The sequence below is a fragment of the Lentinula edodes genome, assembly GCF_021015755.1.
Source record: "Lentinula edodes strain Le(Bin) 0899 ss11 chromosome Unknown C8R40scaffold_33, whole genome shotgun sequence".
Classification (NCBI taxonomy): Eukaryota; Fungi; Basidiomycota; class Agaricomycetes; order Agaricales; family Omphalotaceae; genus Lentinula; species Lentinula edodes.
The window spans coordinates 278,319-294,632 of record NW_025764339.1 but is presented as its reverse complement, the minus strand read 5'-3'; the positions used below and the strand labels follow the sequence as shown (position 1 = coordinate 294,632).

The 16,314-nt window shown below is 46.6% G+C and overlaps 4 protein-coding genes and 1 non-coding gene across 5 annotated transcripts; 2 read left to right on the top strand and 3 right to left on the bottom strand.

Annotated features, from left to right (window-relative positions):
• Positions 1 to 1,897, bottom strand: C8R40DRAFT_1162312 (phytase-like domain-containing protein; the record flags this gene model as incomplete). The annotated part of the gene is made up of 8 exons (XM_046230229.1): positions 1 to 147; positions 209 to 312; positions 371 to 549; positions 600 to 921; positions 983 to 1,149; positions 1,212 to 1,517; positions 1,566 to 1,755; positions 1,813 to 1,897. The coding sequence occupies 8 exons, from the start codon at positions 1,895 to 1,897 to the stop codon at positions 1 to 3; spliced, it is 1,500 nt and encodes a 499-aa protein (XP_046083272.1).
• Positions 1,898 to 2,474: 577 nt separating this feature from the next.
• On the bottom strand, positions 2,475 to 6,065 carry C8R40DRAFT_1205152 (galactose mutarotase-like protein; the record flags this gene model as incomplete). Its single annotated transcript, XM_046233146.1, has 24 exons — positions 5,483 to 6,065; positions 5,330 to 5,424; positions 5,170 to 5,278; positions 4,936 to 5,107; positions 4,825 to 4,874; positions 4,720 to 4,756; positions 4,637 to 4,657; positions 4,452 to 4,574; positions 4,344 to 4,378; positions 4,275 to 4,292; positions 4,198 to 4,212; positions 4,092 to 4,137; positions 3,991 to 4,025; positions 3,839 to 3,920; positions 3,605 to 3,747; positions 3,567 to 3,570; positions 3,456 to 3,519; positions 3,316 to 3,405; positions 3,222 to 3,263; positions 3,113 to 3,166; positions 2,958 to 3,052; positions 2,845 to 2,902; positions 2,641 to 2,783; positions 2,475 to 2,585 (listed from the first exon to the last, which is right to left on the bottom strand). Exons 1-24 carry the CDS (start codon positions 5,614 to 5,616, stop codon positions 2,475 to 2,477), a joined length of 1,776 nt encoding a protein of 591 aa, XP_046083271.1. The 5' UTR covers positions 5,617 to 6,065.
• A 57-nt stretch (positions 6,066 to 6,122) lies between these two features.
• On the top strand, positions 6,123 to 11,515 carry C8R40DRAFT_1118720 (uncharacterized protein). The gene is made up of 10 exons (XM_046228701.1): positions 6,123 to 6,415; positions 6,469 to 6,588; positions 6,638 to 6,749; positions 6,804 to 7,100; positions 7,151 to 7,237; positions 7,290 to 7,421; positions 7,475 to 10,535; positions 10,601 to 10,692; positions 10,750 to 10,867; positions 10,925 to 11,515. Exons 1-10 carry the CDS (start codon positions 6,195 to 6,197, stop codon positions 11,047 to 11,049), a joined length of 4,365 nt encoding a protein of 1,454 aa, XP_046083270.1. The 5' UTR covers positions 6,123 to 6,194; the 3' UTR covers positions 11,050 to 11,515.
• Positions 11,516 to 12,195: 680 nt separating this feature from the next.
• On the top strand, positions 12,196 to 12,286 carry C8R40DRAFT_t188. Its single transcript has one exon. It is a non-coding gene; the product is annotated as a tRNA-Ser (tRNA).
• C8R40DRAFT_1118718 (cytoplasmic protein) lies at positions 12,196 to 14,330 on the bottom strand. The gene is made up of 5 exons (XM_046228700.1): positions 13,744 to 14,330; positions 13,516 to 13,672; positions 13,289 to 13,446; positions 12,798 to 13,085; positions 12,196 to 12,590 (listed from the first exon to the last, which is right to left on the bottom strand). Exons 1-5 carry the CDS (start codon positions 14,161 to 14,163, stop codon positions 12,435 to 12,437), a joined length of 1,179 nt encoding a protein of 392 aa, XP_046083269.1. The 5' UTR covers positions 14,164 to 14,330; the 3' UTR covers positions 12,196 to 12,434.
• Positions 14,331 to 16,314: the final 1,984 nt, after the last annotated feature.

Here is a 16,314-nt window from a genome sequence, read left to right as displayed (position 1 = left end):
TCATATACCAATCGCTTGCTGAATAGTTCCAGGAGATACGCTGGGGAGAGTGACCTGAAAAACCAAAAATTGGTTATCGACATTCACACCGGCGTTATAAGGAACGCCAATGGATATTCCGTCTTCAGTTAAAAAGTCATTGTCCGACTAATGGAATTGAAGTTGACTTGAACAGGATTAAATACTTAAGAATTAGATGTATGCTCACCGCAGTAAAAAGGAAATAGTCATCAGGGTTGGCTGGATCGTTTACCGGTGCAAGAGCAAGAGACTCCCATTTTTCATTGACTAGTGTACTATCCTCATCTCCTCCTGAAATTCAAACCAAAAGGGTCTAAAACATAGACAGAATAGGCAGCATTCAACGTACCGTTGTGGAGCCCGAATCTCGCAAGTTGATCGTCATCAATGTAGTTGACAAAGGACACATATGTAGCAGGAGTGACGGAATCATCTAGTACACCACCTGGCGCGACTGGATTTGAAGGATCATCGAACTTGGAGCCAGCAATGTTTGTCGCATTGGCTATGCTAAATAAATCAGCTTGCCTGTAGGGGGGGATAAAACATTATCAAATAGGTTCAAAGGCAAAACCTACTTGTACTTCGATGTCGTGTCGCTCGAAGAGGTACCAGCACCATTGCCGTTCCCATCTCTTGATAATGCGAAAAACACATTTTCACTAACAAAATGGATTTCACTGCATTTTCTTGTTTTTGACTTGGAAGTGCTGACAGGCAGAGGCACGACCCATTCTCCGACCATGGTGGGTGGCGTGACAGTAGCGTTGGCTATGTCATAGGCCACCATCCGAGTATACAAGGACGTATCATCGTCGTCCCCTCCATCTTGTATTGTAGCGGCCTGGAGCATGGCGTAGAGAATATCGTTTTCAGCGTCAAGTGTTAGACCCTCGAACCCTACAACAGACGGAAGCCTCAGACTGAATGACTCGGATTGAAGGGGAGATAACAATTGGACCTGTATTACCCGCTCGGCCAGTCGTTGGATTTACCACGGATGTAAAGTTCAGGTCTCCATTGGAATCGAGCGGCAAGAAGGCTTCTGGAGGCTGAATGGTCTGAATCAAGGAGCCGTTTGCAGAGAAGTGGTAGACGTAAGGACCATACTCGTCGCTGACCCAGTAGCTTGTGGTATTAAATGGGTATTGAGCACGGTTCGATGCAATGCACGAAGCTGAGGGCCTCACCTTCCATCGCTAGCAGCAATCAATCCTTCCGCATCAATTGTCAAATGTTGATAAGTTTCGTTAGCAATGGGCATCTCTGGGTCTGCGACTGCGACAGTGGGAAACCCGCTTTCGGCAGCTCTGACAGCCAACGCATCCAAACCAGATGTGTTTCCTCCCCCACGGTCAAATTGAAGAATCGTGCTGACATAAGTTAGTTGAAGGGTCGTCTGGGCGGATTCAAAGTCGAGATCATCAGTGCCATTGTATGGAGTGAAAATGAAATCGATTTCATGCTGACGAGATCGATAATCCACCGTGCTAATACTGCAAAGGCGTCAAATGTATGAAGATGCTCAGAAAGATGACACGTACACATTGTACCCCCGGTCTGGATGCACAACCAGAGTGCCCGTATACGATCCATTTGACAAGGATTGCCAGGTAGTTTGTTTGAAAGCAATTCCACTACCAATTCCTCCTAGTGTGTCTCCCAGAGAGTCCGTAAAATTTGATGGTATCAGCCCAAACCCGACAATGCCCTTATTCACATATGTCACTCCTTCTAGAGCAACAGAGACGGCAGATGAAGATGCAGAGGTAGTCCGAGTTATGAGGCTACGAGCAGCAGAATTTTCCCCTACAGACAAGCATTGAACAGAATTCAAGAGGAGGGGAAGAACGAGGATACGGTCCAGTGAGAACATTGCTGCAGATGCTTTCTATCTTGTTAGCCAAACTTAAGTATTCCTAACGAGGCAAGGTTCATTTATAGGTGACAGTCAAACGTGCGTAAGCATTCGTATGCTCGAAGCAAATTTAACTTATTAATGTCAGGTGGAAATAAATACACGGCATAAACGCCAGTTTCCAGAGTGTAAATCTTCAGCCAATTCCCGAGGTGAAAGCATGATTGATACTCAGCGAATTTCAATATACACCTGATAAATTCAAACGGAGCTCAAGGCCCTACTCGAAAATACACGGATAGAAGTCATTTGATACATCACTTTGAGGGTGTCTCATTGAGCTCGAGCCGTAGGGCGTCGTATTGAACGTACTAAAAATAATTATCAGCTGCTGAATACGTTATAGTAGGCCTATACACTCACCACAGGAGCGTCAAATGGAAGAACGATCTGATGATTTAATCAGATAAGCGAAGTATATGACATTTACCAAAAATTTATTCCACCCTTCGACCAACCAAGAGCCACTGAATTCTAGCTCATTATGCAGTAAATGGCATGAAATTGCTATTCGGGAAGGTGTTGAATGGAAAGATCAAAGAACGGTCAAAAAATAGTCACCAGAGCGTTCCCCGCAGCTGCTACTCTGATAAGCCAGAATAGTCCAGTTCAACGGTTGACTTTGATCATTGACGTAGGTCAAAATCTGGGGAGTGAGTCAATAGTTGGTCATGGTTTTAAAGAATATTCATTTGAATCACTGGAACGTTAGGGTTAGATCCCGAAGCCACATCTGTATTCCCTGCCGTTGTCTCTACCCCCGCAAGTTGCATAGTGAAGGTTGCAATCGAATCTGCCGAAGGTGCCTCCTCCAGTTCGAAGTTGATCTGCCATTGGTTGATATCTCGAATGGATTATTTAAAGATATTGATTTCATTGCTTCATAAAGTTCGAGACATAAATACCTGTAACGGTCTCATTCCGAATATATGTTGGACCAAATCGTGACCAATGGACGTAGTTCTAAATAATGCTTGCTTCAGTCAAAACATCGAAATTTATGAATAAATTTTAATACCCAGTCCACAGATTCATTGCTCGAACCAATCGTGAAGTTTACGCCATTCGGAAATTGAGTGGGATAGTCCCAGGCACCCCAGTAGATGCGGTATTCTACATCATCAACGAAGGAATTTAAGTCGTCATCTTTGGGACAGAGTTGACGACGCTCACTAGCGGGGTGGTTTGGATGTGTCAAGTCCCTTTCAAAACCATTCCTAAATTCCCCTGCATACTTTCGGTGAAGATGTCGCAGTAATAACAGGAAAGTTATAGCGCCTACCAGCAGTCTTGTCGGGAATTCCAATGCGCCAGAGTTCCTTCCCTGAATATAAATCGGCTTCAGCTGGAGAAGATGACATGTGCGCCGCGAATACCTGCGGACTGAGCAATCCATGTTGCGGATACAGAAGTCACCTTCCCGGCGCTCACAATGATATTGTCCTGGGCATATTCACCAAAGATACCTAGTCAGGAAGTGAGTCCTAGGGGTGAGGATCGTTACAGGGAAATTTACCAGTAGCAATTACCGTCAGTCGGTACCATCCTTCCTTAACGCGGGGAATTGAAACTGAACCGTCCTCTTCAACAGGTGCCCAGTATTGATAGGCGCTGAAGTTCGCAGCACTATCCTATTCATATAGCCAGTCAGGATCGGTCCTGTACGACAGAAACGGAGGAAATAGGGTGGCTACCTGAAATTCGACACCATTCGCACTAAGCACTGCGACAGGATTCAGCGCCCCTTCAGGTACTGTAACGGTGGCTTGAAAGGTCCCGCGAACAGAAGAAGGTGCGTAGCCACGGACCTATAGTTAGTCATTGGTTAGAGATCAGTAAAAATAGCAAGAGCACAGGCAAGAAGGAAAATTGGCGGATTATTATCATGAATGTTCTCACATATGGTGCAATCTCATCATAGAATTCGGCATTCCAGGATGGGTCGGCGAATTGTTCTGCATCAGCGAGAAGTTCTTGAAGTCTACATATGTACAGAATGTTAGTAGCTATAGTAGTAGTGCCATTGTGCCCTATTGTGCCCCGCAACTCACGTCGTAAATTGGTTTCCATGATTGAAATACAGGAACTATGCAATGACAGGAAACAGATATATATTCGAAAATAAATCCTCGTCGGCTGAATTGGTACGTACCTGTGGTCCAAAAGTACGATCAAAGCCATTCGTTATGTTTGGATTTCTATGGCGGATAGACGGCCACTAAGCGGAAATGAAGGGAACATTAAACCCTTGCACGTACGTCGCTCCTCCGTGACTTGATTACCAAAATATTTGTCAGTTATGATCCAGCAGAACAATACGTACACAGAGCCTTACTTAGTTGATTGCTTGTTGCTAAAATCACCACTCAGATCCGATACCCCCAGATTCTCGTATAGTACTTACTATATGATTCCATCTACCATCAGGTCTCCGTGAAGCTGTAAAATGCAAACAAGGTTACCAAAGTATTTCTCAACAACACAAGCTCACGGAACCAGAAAAAGAACGCACAGGTCCCCCAAAGAATGTATCCTTTTGGTTCACTACCCACCAAGCTCCCAGCGTCGTGACATTATCTGGAGAATAACCGAAAAGACCATGTGCTTTGTTGGTTTGATTGTCTGCAAATTGGTACTGCCAGAAACCAGCATAACATAAGACAAGTTCAGTACATGAAATCAGATAAATGGTTATACTTTGGTGAAATAGTCGGATTCCTGGAGAGTGAACGTCAATCCTTCAAATCAAGCACATAAGAGGGAGTACTCGCAGCAATGACATAAGGATCATCTGGGGTAAGTCCAAGATACCATGTTCTTAATGAATAGAAAAAAAGTCAGTTTTTGTTCCCACCAAAATCCACTCAGGCTGAAAGTAAACATACGCATCCTGAACTACAACTTCTGCTACAGCTGCTGCACCAGGAAGTGGAGCCTGTAATTAGAGGCACTTCCAGTCTAAAGTATAATTAACTGAAACTTGAAGTTCGGCTCACCCATTGCTCGCTATTGGTTATTATATGAGTCCACGGACCACCATTTGGACGGAACATCGTTCGAGATTCACCGAGCTCTCCTTTGCTGGTTACTGTGTCATTATAGTATGCCAGTCGAACGAAGCTGTGAACACCTGGTTCAGAAGCGTGCAGGAACCAGAGTCGTTGAACACTACGGATGAAGGAAAGTCATTTGTGAGCCCCATTACTCCGTTCGAACAGAAAACGACTCACGTTGAACCGAGTGTGTCATTGTCAGTGAATATGACCCCTGCCCAATCTTGTCCAGTGATGATTTCATAAGAAGAGTTCCCACTCGTGGTGAATGTATTGGAGGGGAAATCTGGAGAGCAAACAAGTGAGATTGATTGAATGCAATCTGTAGAATACCCACCAGTATAAGCCTGACCAGTAAGACCATCGACAGTACCGAGGAGAGATACATTCTGATAAGTAAGATTTTGGATGGCACTCGTGGATTTGAGAAGTCTGTCCGATATCACTCAGAGTAGATACTACTAACTTTGAATAACAAGATATCACTCACCCAAACGAAATGACATCGTTTGCCAGTAAAATCGAATATTCAGTTTCATTAAGCTGGATCGCAGGAGGAGTGGTTCCAGCTAGACTGAGTCTGATGAGCAATACAAAAGTCAAAGCAAAAGCACGGAAAGCCATCAATCTTGTCGAAAGGTGGGGGATAACTGCGAACTATTTCTTCTCCCTTTTTCTTTTATGGCCATCGTATGGACGATGGTCGTTGCGGGGAGCACGAACGGGTAAAGATCGGTCCGTGGAGGTACAAGTGATATTGCACAAGATAGAAGTAAGCTTGTGCCACAATGACTCTACTGATGTCAAACGAAATCTCCATATGACTCGCGTCCTAAGAGAGTTCATGAAGCAGAAATATGATCATGGATCATGCAGGGAAACCTTGAGAGTATCGAGATTCTATTCATCACGCCCTGCCATTTTTCAGTGATTGAATCAGGATAGCGCGCCGCGAAAGTATCTTGAGTTGAGAATTCATGGAACTTCACATTCAGGGTTAGTAGAACTGCAAACGTCGGTAGATCCACAGATAACAGCGGGTTTGAGAGAGAAAATAGGTGGTCAATTGCAAGTACGGCGCCACTTCTAAACCGGGCGGTACGGCCGGTATGTCCGTGCACTGCCTCTGCGTAACTTCGACGTGTCACATCAACTTTCACTTGCGTATATTCCACTCTTAATTTTTTTTCTTTATCGCGGTCATGAAACTCAAGGAAATACATAGAACGTCAACGTTCGCATGGTCGCCTGACGCGTCTCTTCCCTTGCTGGCCACCGGGACAGTTGCTGGTGCTCTCGACGAATCATTCAGCAATGAAAGCCAGCTCGAAATCTGGGCCCCAGACTTCCTCGACAAACACGAATTTGATTTAGGCGGTGAAGGACAGAATGGGCCAAAAGGTTTTGTTAAGGATACTGCAAGGTGTGTGTAAGCTTTGTGTCAATATTAATGAAAACTAAAGCATACACTGGTAGATTTAATCGTATAACCTGGGGTTTCGTCGACTCAACTCGACCACGAGGAGTAATTGCTGCTGGCATGGAGAATGGAGAGTTGGCACTGTGGGATCCTTCTAAGATTCTTGCTGGTGCAAGGTGCGTCCTACATACCTCTATTGTTCGAGTTAATTTAACACGCTTGCAGCTCTTCTGAATCTCTTATCCTCCGCAACAATCATCATACTGGGCCCGTGCGAGCGCTCGACTTCAACCCGATCCAAACAAGTCTTTTATCTTCTGGTGGTATTGGTGGAGAAGTGAGTTTCATTGTATGTTATGTGCGTAATGGTACTCAATACATCTTGACGTAGGTGTACATATGGGATTTGAAAGATCCTAGTAAGCCATACACCCCCACCCCTGGTAGTCGAAGCACCAAGTTGGATGAAATTACTTCGGTCGCTTGGAATCAGCAGGTTCAATATGTCCTCGCTGGCGCCAGCAGCACTGGATACACGGTCGTATGGGATTTGAGAGGTAAACGTGAGGTGGTCGCGTTGGCATACGGAGGTGGGGCTGGTACTCTCGCAGGCCAAAGCAATCATGGTAACGGCCTTGCTGTGGGTGGTAGGAGAGGCATGAGTGCAATTGCCTGGCATCCAGACAACGCAAGTTGTCATTTCATCTTCTTTGAAACTGATTTTGACTCCTCGCACAGGCAACAAGGCTGGTAACTGCCTCAGAGGATGATTCCTCACCAATCATCATGGTATGGGATTTGCGGAATGCTCGGGCACCGGAAAAGGTAGAGGTTTCGCTCTCATTGCAAAATTCATAACGTGTGAACACGATCCTAGATCCTGACTGGCCATGAAAAAGGCGTTCTCTCTCTCTCCTGGTGTAAACAAGATGCCGACTTATTGCTATCTTGCGGTAAGGACAATCGCGCTCTGTGCTGGAATCCGCAGACATCGGAAATCATTGGCGAGGTATGTGTGAGCTTTCATTGACAAAAATTTGCATACCTCTCAGCCCGCCACAGCTTCCCTCTGCGGACAACTGGGCATTCCAAGTTGAATGGTGCCCTCGCAATCCGGACCTCCTTGCAAGTGCATTCTTCGACGGCACTGTGGGCATACACTCTATTCAGTCTACCAATGAATCTGCCGTCCCTCAGCCTGCCACTGTATCTTCAACAGATGGTTCCGACGTGTTCGACGTCCCTGGATTCACTCGTTCTTCTCAAGGCGGAACGCTTTCGCTCAAGCAACCCCCTAAATGGCTGCGCAGACCAATCACTTCTTCCTTTGGATTTGGTGGTAAGTTGGTCAGTGTTTCGAATTTGCCATCTGCGCAGGGGAAGAATCAGTCCAGCGTTATCCATCTTCGTAATGTCGTCACCGAAGAAGAGATAGTGGAACGGGCCAAAGCTTTGCAGAGTGCCATCGCTGATGAATCGGTCAAGGCATTTGCTGAAGGAAAGGCAAGCCAAAACGAGGAGGTTTGGAAAGCTTTGCTAAGCATGTATCAAGCGGAGTCCCGAGACGAACTAGTTACTTTGCTCGGATTTTCCAAATCTGAAATCGCCGCGAGGATTGGAGAAGCTGTCGAGAAATTGAAGGCAGGCGTAGAAGTGAAGCAGGAAGATGAAAATGTCGTGGGCATGAAACCTCCCGTTGTCTCCTTTGCTGAACCCGAACGAGAACCCACTCCCGTTGGTAGTCCCGATGTCGATGAGCCAGACAGTGCAGATTTTGAGAAGACACCTTCCGAAGTCAGTGCTAGTGCTGCATCCGATGCCACCCGTCAGGCAGAGACAGAATCTACCACCACTGCTCCTTCACTTTTCGGAGACGATAACGGGATTGCTGATGATGGTGATTTCTTCAGCAACATCGGTGTTGGAGGAAACGGGTTTACCAGGCAGGTACTTGTGCCACACACCAATTACGGCGTCGATTCGTCTGTCGCTGCTACCATCGGATCGAGACCCTCGTCCATCGCTTCGGAAGTGACGAAAAGCAATACCTTCAAAATCTATCCAGCCGACGAATCCGAGACTGAGACACTTGTCACTAAAGCACTGGTTCTTGGGGATTTCACTTCGGCTGTCGAACTATGCCTCTCGACCAACAGATTCGCCGATGCACTTCTTCTCGCTGTCCGTGGTGGCCCAGAGCTTCTACAAAAAACTCAGAAAATTTATTTCGAACGCCAAACAACCGTGGCGCCCTATCTTCGTCTTTTCCAGTCCATTGTGGCTAACGACCTTAGTGATATCGTACAGAATGCGGATCTTCAGGAGTGGCAGGAAATTTTCGTCGTTTTGTGTACCTTTGCCAGTAAAGAGGAATTCCCAGGTCTAGCTGAACAACTTGGTCGTCGATTGGAGTTCCAGTACACTATATCGAAATCTTCGAACAATCCCGAAGTTTCTCACAAGGCGGTCGAGTATAGAAAATACGCCACTCTCACATACCTTGCTGCTGCACGACTCGAGCGCCTAGTCAACATCTGGTCGGAAGAGTTGTCAGAAGAAGAAGCTTCTCTTGCTTTGGATGAGAGCTTACCTGGCGGATCACAATATACTGCTCATGCTCATGCATTGCAGACGTTCATCGAAAAAGTCACTGTCTTCCGTTCTGCTACGAAATATACAGATGCAGACCTCGCTTCAGCTACCGCGTCTACCGCTGTCGAAGTTGATGTCGAGACGTACAAGCTATCTGTGCTCTATGATCGCTACTTTGAGTATGCTGATCTGCTTGCTTCCCAGGGACTTTTGAAGGAAGCTGCTTCAATCTTGAGGTTGACTCCCGCAGATTACAAAGGATCCGGAAGCGCAGACTTGTCTGAGGAGAGAAAACGTCTCCTTGTTGCTACGAGTATCGTTGCACCTGTCGCTAGCACAAGCACCGCGACTGCGTCAAGTTCTCGTGCGCCTTATGGAGGTTATGCCCAACCCACTGCCCCTACTCATAATAGAGTTCCCCCAGGTCCTGCACCTGCACCTTCCGGCCCTTACGGTGGTGGTTATCAGCCAGCTTCGAACTATCAGACGGCCCCTCAGTCAACTTACACTCAGAACGGTCCTTCAGCCAGTCAAGGACCCTATGGTGCTCCTCAAGCTGTTAACTCATTCACGCCGGCAGCAAACGCTTACGCTCCCGCTGTCAACACATTTGTCCCACCTGCGCCCTCTTATAATCCTTACGGACAAAATGCCAATACCGGACAGCAAATGCCTACCAATCAAGCTCCTCCTTTGGCGCCGCCGTCTCGTGGTCCTGCTACGCTCCCCCCTCCCCCGAAGAGAGATAGCAATTCTGGATGGAACGACGCACCAATTGTAAATCCCGCTCGGACTTCCAGTGCCATGGCTAACAAACCAGCTGCAATCATGTCCCCGTTCCCAAACTCTACTCCAACGCCTTTATCACCCCCCATTAGTGGCTCGTACATGCAGCAGGCGCAACCGCTTGCAGGTTTACCTCCACCTCCTCGTCCTGGAAGTGTGACGGGTCGTGTCCCTCCTCAAGGACTTCCCGGGCGCGCAGGACCCCCTGGACCAGGAATGTATCCTCCTCCAGCAGGAACTGGTGTCCGACCAGCATCCGTAGCAGGTGGAGGTCCGGGTGGGATGGGGATGCCCCCTCCTTCTCGTATGATGTCTCCCCCTCAGGTACATCCTCCTCCTACTTCACATCACGGGCCTCCTCCCTCCCGCAGCTCAATGTCAGGACAAACTCCCCCTCCTGGTCCCAATCAATTTGCACGTCATCCCCCACCACAAGCAGGTCATTCTCGTCTCCCACCCAGTGGACCATACGCCCAAGCAACTCCTCCGCCCACGCAGTCCCTCCAGCAACCACCTCCAGGTCCATATGGCCCTCCTCCTGGGCAAGTTCCTCAAGGACCACAAGCTAGTGGTGGAATGTATGCACCACCTCCGGGTGTTCGAACCGGGCCAGTTCAGCCTCCACCTCCTGGTGCTGCCCCTGGTGCTGGTGGCCCACCTCCGCCACCCCCGGGTGCAGGTCCAGTAGGTGTGGCGCCGCCTCGTGCGGCACCTCAAAAAGCAGGACCTCCTCCGCCTAAATATCGTGAGTCCTTTTTTCGTTTGAGGATATTTCACCTGCTTATACGAACCGTCTCTATGATGACTTAGCACCTGGAGACCGCAGTCATATTCCAGAACATGCAAGGCCGGCTTTCGAAGTGATATCGAAAGAGTTGGAAAGATTGAAGGGGAGTGTCCCTGTAAGTCCCAAGTAATGATTCGTTTCTTCTTGTCGCTCACTATTGTTCTTACTTAAGCTTACCCAAAAGCGTCAAGTAGACGATCTGGAGCGCAGAATCAACCCGCTATTCGATGCGTTGAATTGTGAAACACTGTCGAAACCAGTTGTAGAACAGTTGCTTGTTCTAACTGGAGGTCAGAAGCATCCCTGCGCTATATCGTTTCATCTCCTGATTTTTTTCTCTTTCTCAGCTATGAACGCACGGGATCGTCCAGCCGCGCTCGCCATCCATGTTGACTTACTTACACGCGGGTCGCAGACAGACGATATTGGATTGTGGATGTCGGGTGTGAAACAATTGATCATGCGATTATAGATAGTGAAAAGTCGATGGACTTACACGAATGTTTGCTGTCAAACTGGAGCAATAAATAACTTATCGAGGATATTAGTGAGCGGCTATGTACGGCGCTTCTCTGAAGATCGGTGTCTCCGGATATGTACGTAGCCCAAGTCATCTGCTGAATGTTCTGTTTGGCGTACGAAGGCAATTGGCCAGAATCACGAGATTTCCCTTGCGTTCATCTCCCTTCGGTTCTCATCGATCATCCTTCAATGTACACGACGCGTTCGGTTTTTACACCGAAAGTGGTCCCATCACGGAAGCCGCCAGTTCCACCCGTTCACTATGTAAGTGAACGTGCAGTGCAGTAAATGTGCAGATAGTAGCTAACACTAGTGAGCTGATATAAGGCCATAATTATGACGGCAGATTTCAAGGAAAATTCCGGAGTTTCAATTGATGAGCTGTCAAGCATCCGACGTCGAACCTCAAGCAACTTTGTGTAGTGTCTCAAGGAAAATGGGTCATAATGCAACAACTGCCTCTGAATGTGCTTTATACCTCCCCCGTTGACATGGATGTTCTTGAGCTTCTACTCTCAGGGGGACTTTCTGCTTTGATACTTACTATAAGTGGTTACCCATGGAAATTAATAATTTTATTCATTGAAGAAACTATGGATCTGGTAATACTTATAGTAATATCTCTGCAATTTACATCAACACTTACACTGCTATTAAGACTCAATTCTGAATGAATTCTCAGTTGGTGTAGTACACAACTGAAGTGAAATTAATTGTGCAATGAGAAACTAATCAAGAGAGACAGCCTATATGCACAGTATAGTTATAGTATCATAGGCAAGGCTGAGCATCTGCAGGATGGTGGATGCAATCCAATGAAATTTTGGACGCTTGAGGACGGAGGTTGGAGGATTTAATGGTAATTGAAGCTTGAAGCAGAGGTAATCAATACAATTGGAGGATTTCTCACGAAAGCTCGAGAATTTTCCGTAAAAACTAACTTCATATAGAAGGTCATTAGAGCGGAGTCTCCTTAAATCCAAGGCCTGCATCGCACAAAGTCGTGTGAGTTGAACCATGATCCTGGCTGTTCATCTTGTCCTATTTCCGAACTCAGTCGAAACGATTTAGCTCATTAAATTTATATTTCGTGAAAGCTGGAATGGCCGAGTCGTTAAGGCGATAGATTTGAATTTCATCATATCTATTACTCTCTGAGTGCGTAGGTTCAAATCCTGCTTCCAGCGTATAGCGACTGTGTTGTTTTTCGCCCTACTTCATTTTTCTCAACTGTAGACGAGAGATGAAGAAAGCTTTCAAAGTGACATTCAATGGTAGCTATCGCCTGCAACTTTACGACTTGAAATACATACAGATACTTACTTCCGTTAATGCCTACTTCGCTCCTCCACCTCTTTCTGGATCTGGCTTTCTACCCTCATTTTCCATCGCCTTCGCTCTCGCAACCTCATCCCTGACCTTCTCTCCCTCTCTCCTCCACTCCCGTTTCTCAAATGCGTCCCAAGCGTCTTTCGCGTCTAACCAACGTTCCTGCAGAATGGGAGAGAAAGGAAGTGAGCAAGATAGCGGGAAGGGTGATATGAGGTTATGGGGGTACGAGGAATGAGGGAGATATAACAAGCACGTAGATAATTAGTGAAGACAGGCATGGGAAGAAGTTGGAGCAAGGGTGATGGAATTCCAGCAGATGAAGATACAGAGGTAGCCAAAGAAATCAAATAAAACGTCGTCACATACCTGTACGTCTCTCACATCATACACAGCCTTCGCTTCAGCAAATTTAGTTCCAGCGCTCCCTCCCCCCGCCATATTCATAAGGGTATTCTTCAAAGGTCCCGCCGCGCTCGAGAACAGCGCGTACTCGTTCGGCTGTGCGGAAAACGGCTTGTGTGATTCGTCGATCGTACCTTCTGGTTGAGGATTTTTTGACGTGTTTGTGGAAGATGCATTGGAAGGCCGGGGGACAAAGACGTATCCAGTCGCCCGGTCAATCGCGTGTGTGAGGTGGAGCATGGATGATTTATCCTGGTAGAGTGATGCTTAGTAAGGGGAAGAGGAAGAAGACAAGTGTGTAGAAAAGCAGGAACTTCAGGTACAAGGAATTAGTAGCGGAAAATACTACAGTTAGTTTGAAGCGCGTAGAAATCATGAGTGGCCAATCAAACAATGAGAAGAGGGAAGATTGGAAACCAATAGCGGACAAATGATGGAAAGAGAGCTTTGCTCACTTCAACAGCAAGCGTTTCGAATCCGACCAGGTTATAATCCTCTATGAGCGAAATCATTGCCAAATTCAAAGCTTGAAATCTTGGTGAGAGTGAAGTCGAAAGCGAATTTTCGAGGTACGATAGATCTTGAACTTCAGTATAGAAATCGAGGTTGAAATCTGTGTACAAGTGGTAAGATGATAGATAGAGTAGAATACTATGATACAAGGAAAATCTCAATCACAGACCTAGATCCCCATAATTCCCAATAAGATCAATCTTCGACAGCACATTAATATGTGGTAGCTCCAGCTGAAGCATCGTCCGTAGAGAAAGTAGCAAAACCGAGATATACTTTGCAGCATCAGTAACATAATGCGCGTCGCACAGATGAACCGCCGCTAGCTGGGCTGACGGTGTGTATTAGCCCAGGACGAAGAATAAAATATGAGGATACCAGAAGTGAAAATACGTACCCGGAATCCACATTTAGACTGTAACATATCTACGATCCGCTTCACACTCTCGTGGTTTGTGCTCAGCTCCACTTGACCTGGGAGGTCGAACAAAGCATACACGTCTGCAGGCCCATTTTCTCCGTCTTCTTTACCGAGTTCAGCCAATTTCCCCTCCAACCAATCGAAATTTTTTTCTAAATACTCCATACAATACAACATTCCTCCGTTAGGTCCTAGCCCGTGTTCATCCATGACTTCCTGCAGTGTGATCAGCTCGGAAATATCGATAGAACATGGGTATGGTATGTTATCGTTTGCCGGATCGAGGTTGACAATGCATATCGGCCGTTGGAGAGCAGTGAACAGTTGGTGTTTGCCATGGCAATAGGTAGATTTACCGGAGCCAGGGGAACCGCAGACAATTTCGCCAAATGGCATGGACAGGCAGAAAAAGGTAGACCAGATTCAAAGGAGAGAAACCTAGAGACAAGATGAGGACGTGACATTTGTCAAAATATTGACGCTTAATCAGCAAAAAGCGGTGACAGTCAGTCCCCGTTTCGAGTTTGGGTGGAATTCAGACCTTAGAATCAAAGCCGTGGCCCAATACCCATTGAACACTCATTAGACGTATCGAGCACAATATGTAGTGCCTAGCTTGAGCGTAACATGACTTTCCCATCTCTATTCATCTCTTTCGACTTTCAGGCATCGCTGCTAGTAAACTCAGACACAAGGAGGAACTCAGAATCGAGTCAGGTCGATAAAGCCGATAACGGCAACATTATCGACGTGTACTGCATAGGAATAATAAATGGATGACTGAGGCGGGGTATTACTGGGGTATTAGGGACTAACTAATACAGAAGATATCCAACGATTTAGCTGAGAGAGTCAAGTCGGAATCAGATGAAAGGAGATGCGAAAGAGAGTGTATGTATATGTACTGGACTGGACTGTGATGATGCAAAGGGGGACTTGGCTTGACCTGTGCTTGAATATTTATGTCTTCATGCGTAGTAATTATGAGAAAAGGCACGAAGTATCTCAGGACCGATTCGTTCAGTCTGCAGACCCTGCACAATTAGTATACCGGTCCATGTGCAGTGGAGATATAAATGTAGGGGCAGGTAGGAATCAAGTTCTATACACTGCGCCGAAAAATTTGGTGGGGAAAAACTCCTGGGCTTTCCTGGGAGACTCAGACTGAAGGAGTTTCAGTGGCAGTGTTTCACAGAGTTTCGCTTACATGATCATCGTTCGTCAATCAGCGCCACAAGATTATCAGACTTGAATTTTAGTCTCTTTTACAGTCTTCATGATACGTTTGTATATCGTTCGGTCCGTTGGCAATCGTTGGATTTTACGAAGCCTGCGGAAACTTGAAGACAACTTACATGACCGAAGGACCTTTCCCTGGTGGCGTTTGATGTGGAAGAAACTGGTGGCCTCTGGTGGCTGGTACTCCAGGGTACTCCCTATTACTCCCGGAAGAGGCTCTGAGAGGCGGCAACCCGCGAGTCACCGGTGACTGTGGATAAATCTAGCCCATCTACCGGCTGCGCTCTCTTGAGTAGTCTTGAGCTTGAGCGGTTATTTAAGGTGAATCGCATACTGTCTGGCTTCGCTCAACTGATCCTCATTCTTAGTCCTTTGTACATGCCCTCCAGGCTCCGTCGCCATGACTTATTGAATGTGTATCTATGTGTACATCAATCTGTCACTTGATATAAGTCACTCTGATGAAACCGAATTGAACCAATTTGGACGATGATACAAATCCCGAGTCCACCCACCGGGAGCGGAAGTGATTGAGAAAAGGGATCCCAAGGACGGTCAAGGACCCAGGGCACTCAGCCTTAAATACCAGGCTGTCTTCCTGCTCTGTTCTCCAGAGCTTCCTCTGAGCCCCTTCACCTCGCACTTTCCATCCAGTGTTCATACATCGAACCCGCACCCAACCAGATTGAATCAAAGCGTACTTTCTAGAAGCTAATTTCGGTCATGGCTCGTTGGTCTCGTCTATTCGAATCCGTATTTGTTTGCGTTGTCGTCCTAGGCCTCGCTCAGTTAACAATCGCGGGCCCGCTACCTGTGTATGTACACTCTCAACATCTATCATTTCCCATGAACTTACGCGTTCATTATAGATCGTCTCAAAGTGAGGTTGCGCGCAGCGAATTCTGTGTGGAATGTATCGACCGCATCATTCTTCATCCTGGCCACCGTGCAGAATAAACCTTACCTCGTTCATATTTATTCTTTCTTTTTGTCGGAATTTTCTGGGTGAATCGCCTCGGCTTCCTCTTGGGGGTTTGCGTCTATACTCAATGTGTTATTTTCTATGTCACTGTAGGTATCAAATCGGAGGTGGAGAAAGAAATACCTGAAATTGAATACATGCCTGGCCTCTTTGTCCAGTGCCAATAGGAGCACACGCTCTAATATACGGAGAGGGCACCCTTGTCATACCTCAGTCATACCTTTTTCATACCAGTTTCAGGTTGTTCATGTGCCAATCTCCATGTTGTTTTGCCGTTGATCATCGACGAATAAACATAAAGTGAACACGAATATCGCATCAAATAC

Coding starts and splice junctions, on each gene's coding strand:
- C8R40DRAFT_1118718 (XM_046228700.1), bottom strand. CDS start 14,163: ATGCCATTTGGCGAAATTGTCTGCGGTTCCCCTGGCTCCGGTAAATCT. Junction 13,447..13,515: donor TGGGAATTATGGGGATCTAG/GTCTGTGATTGA, acceptor ACTTGTACACAG/ATTTCAACCTCGATTTCTAT. Junction 12,591..12,797: donor ATGATGTGAGAGACGTACAG/GTATGTGACGAC, acceptor CCCATTCTGCAG/GAACGTTGGTTAGACGCGAA.
- C8R40DRAFT_1118720 (XM_046228701.1), top strand. CDS start 6,195: ATGAAACTCAAGGAAATACATAGAACGTCAACGTTCGCATGGTCGCCT. Junction 6,416..6,468: donor TTTGTTAAGGATACTGCAAG/GTGTGTGTAAGC, acceptor ATACACTGGTAG/ATTTAATCGTATAACCTGGG. Junction 10,693..10,749: donor GATTGAAGGGGAGTGTCCCT/GTAAGTCCCAAG, acceptor TTCTTACTTAAG/CTTACCCAAAAGCGTCAAGT.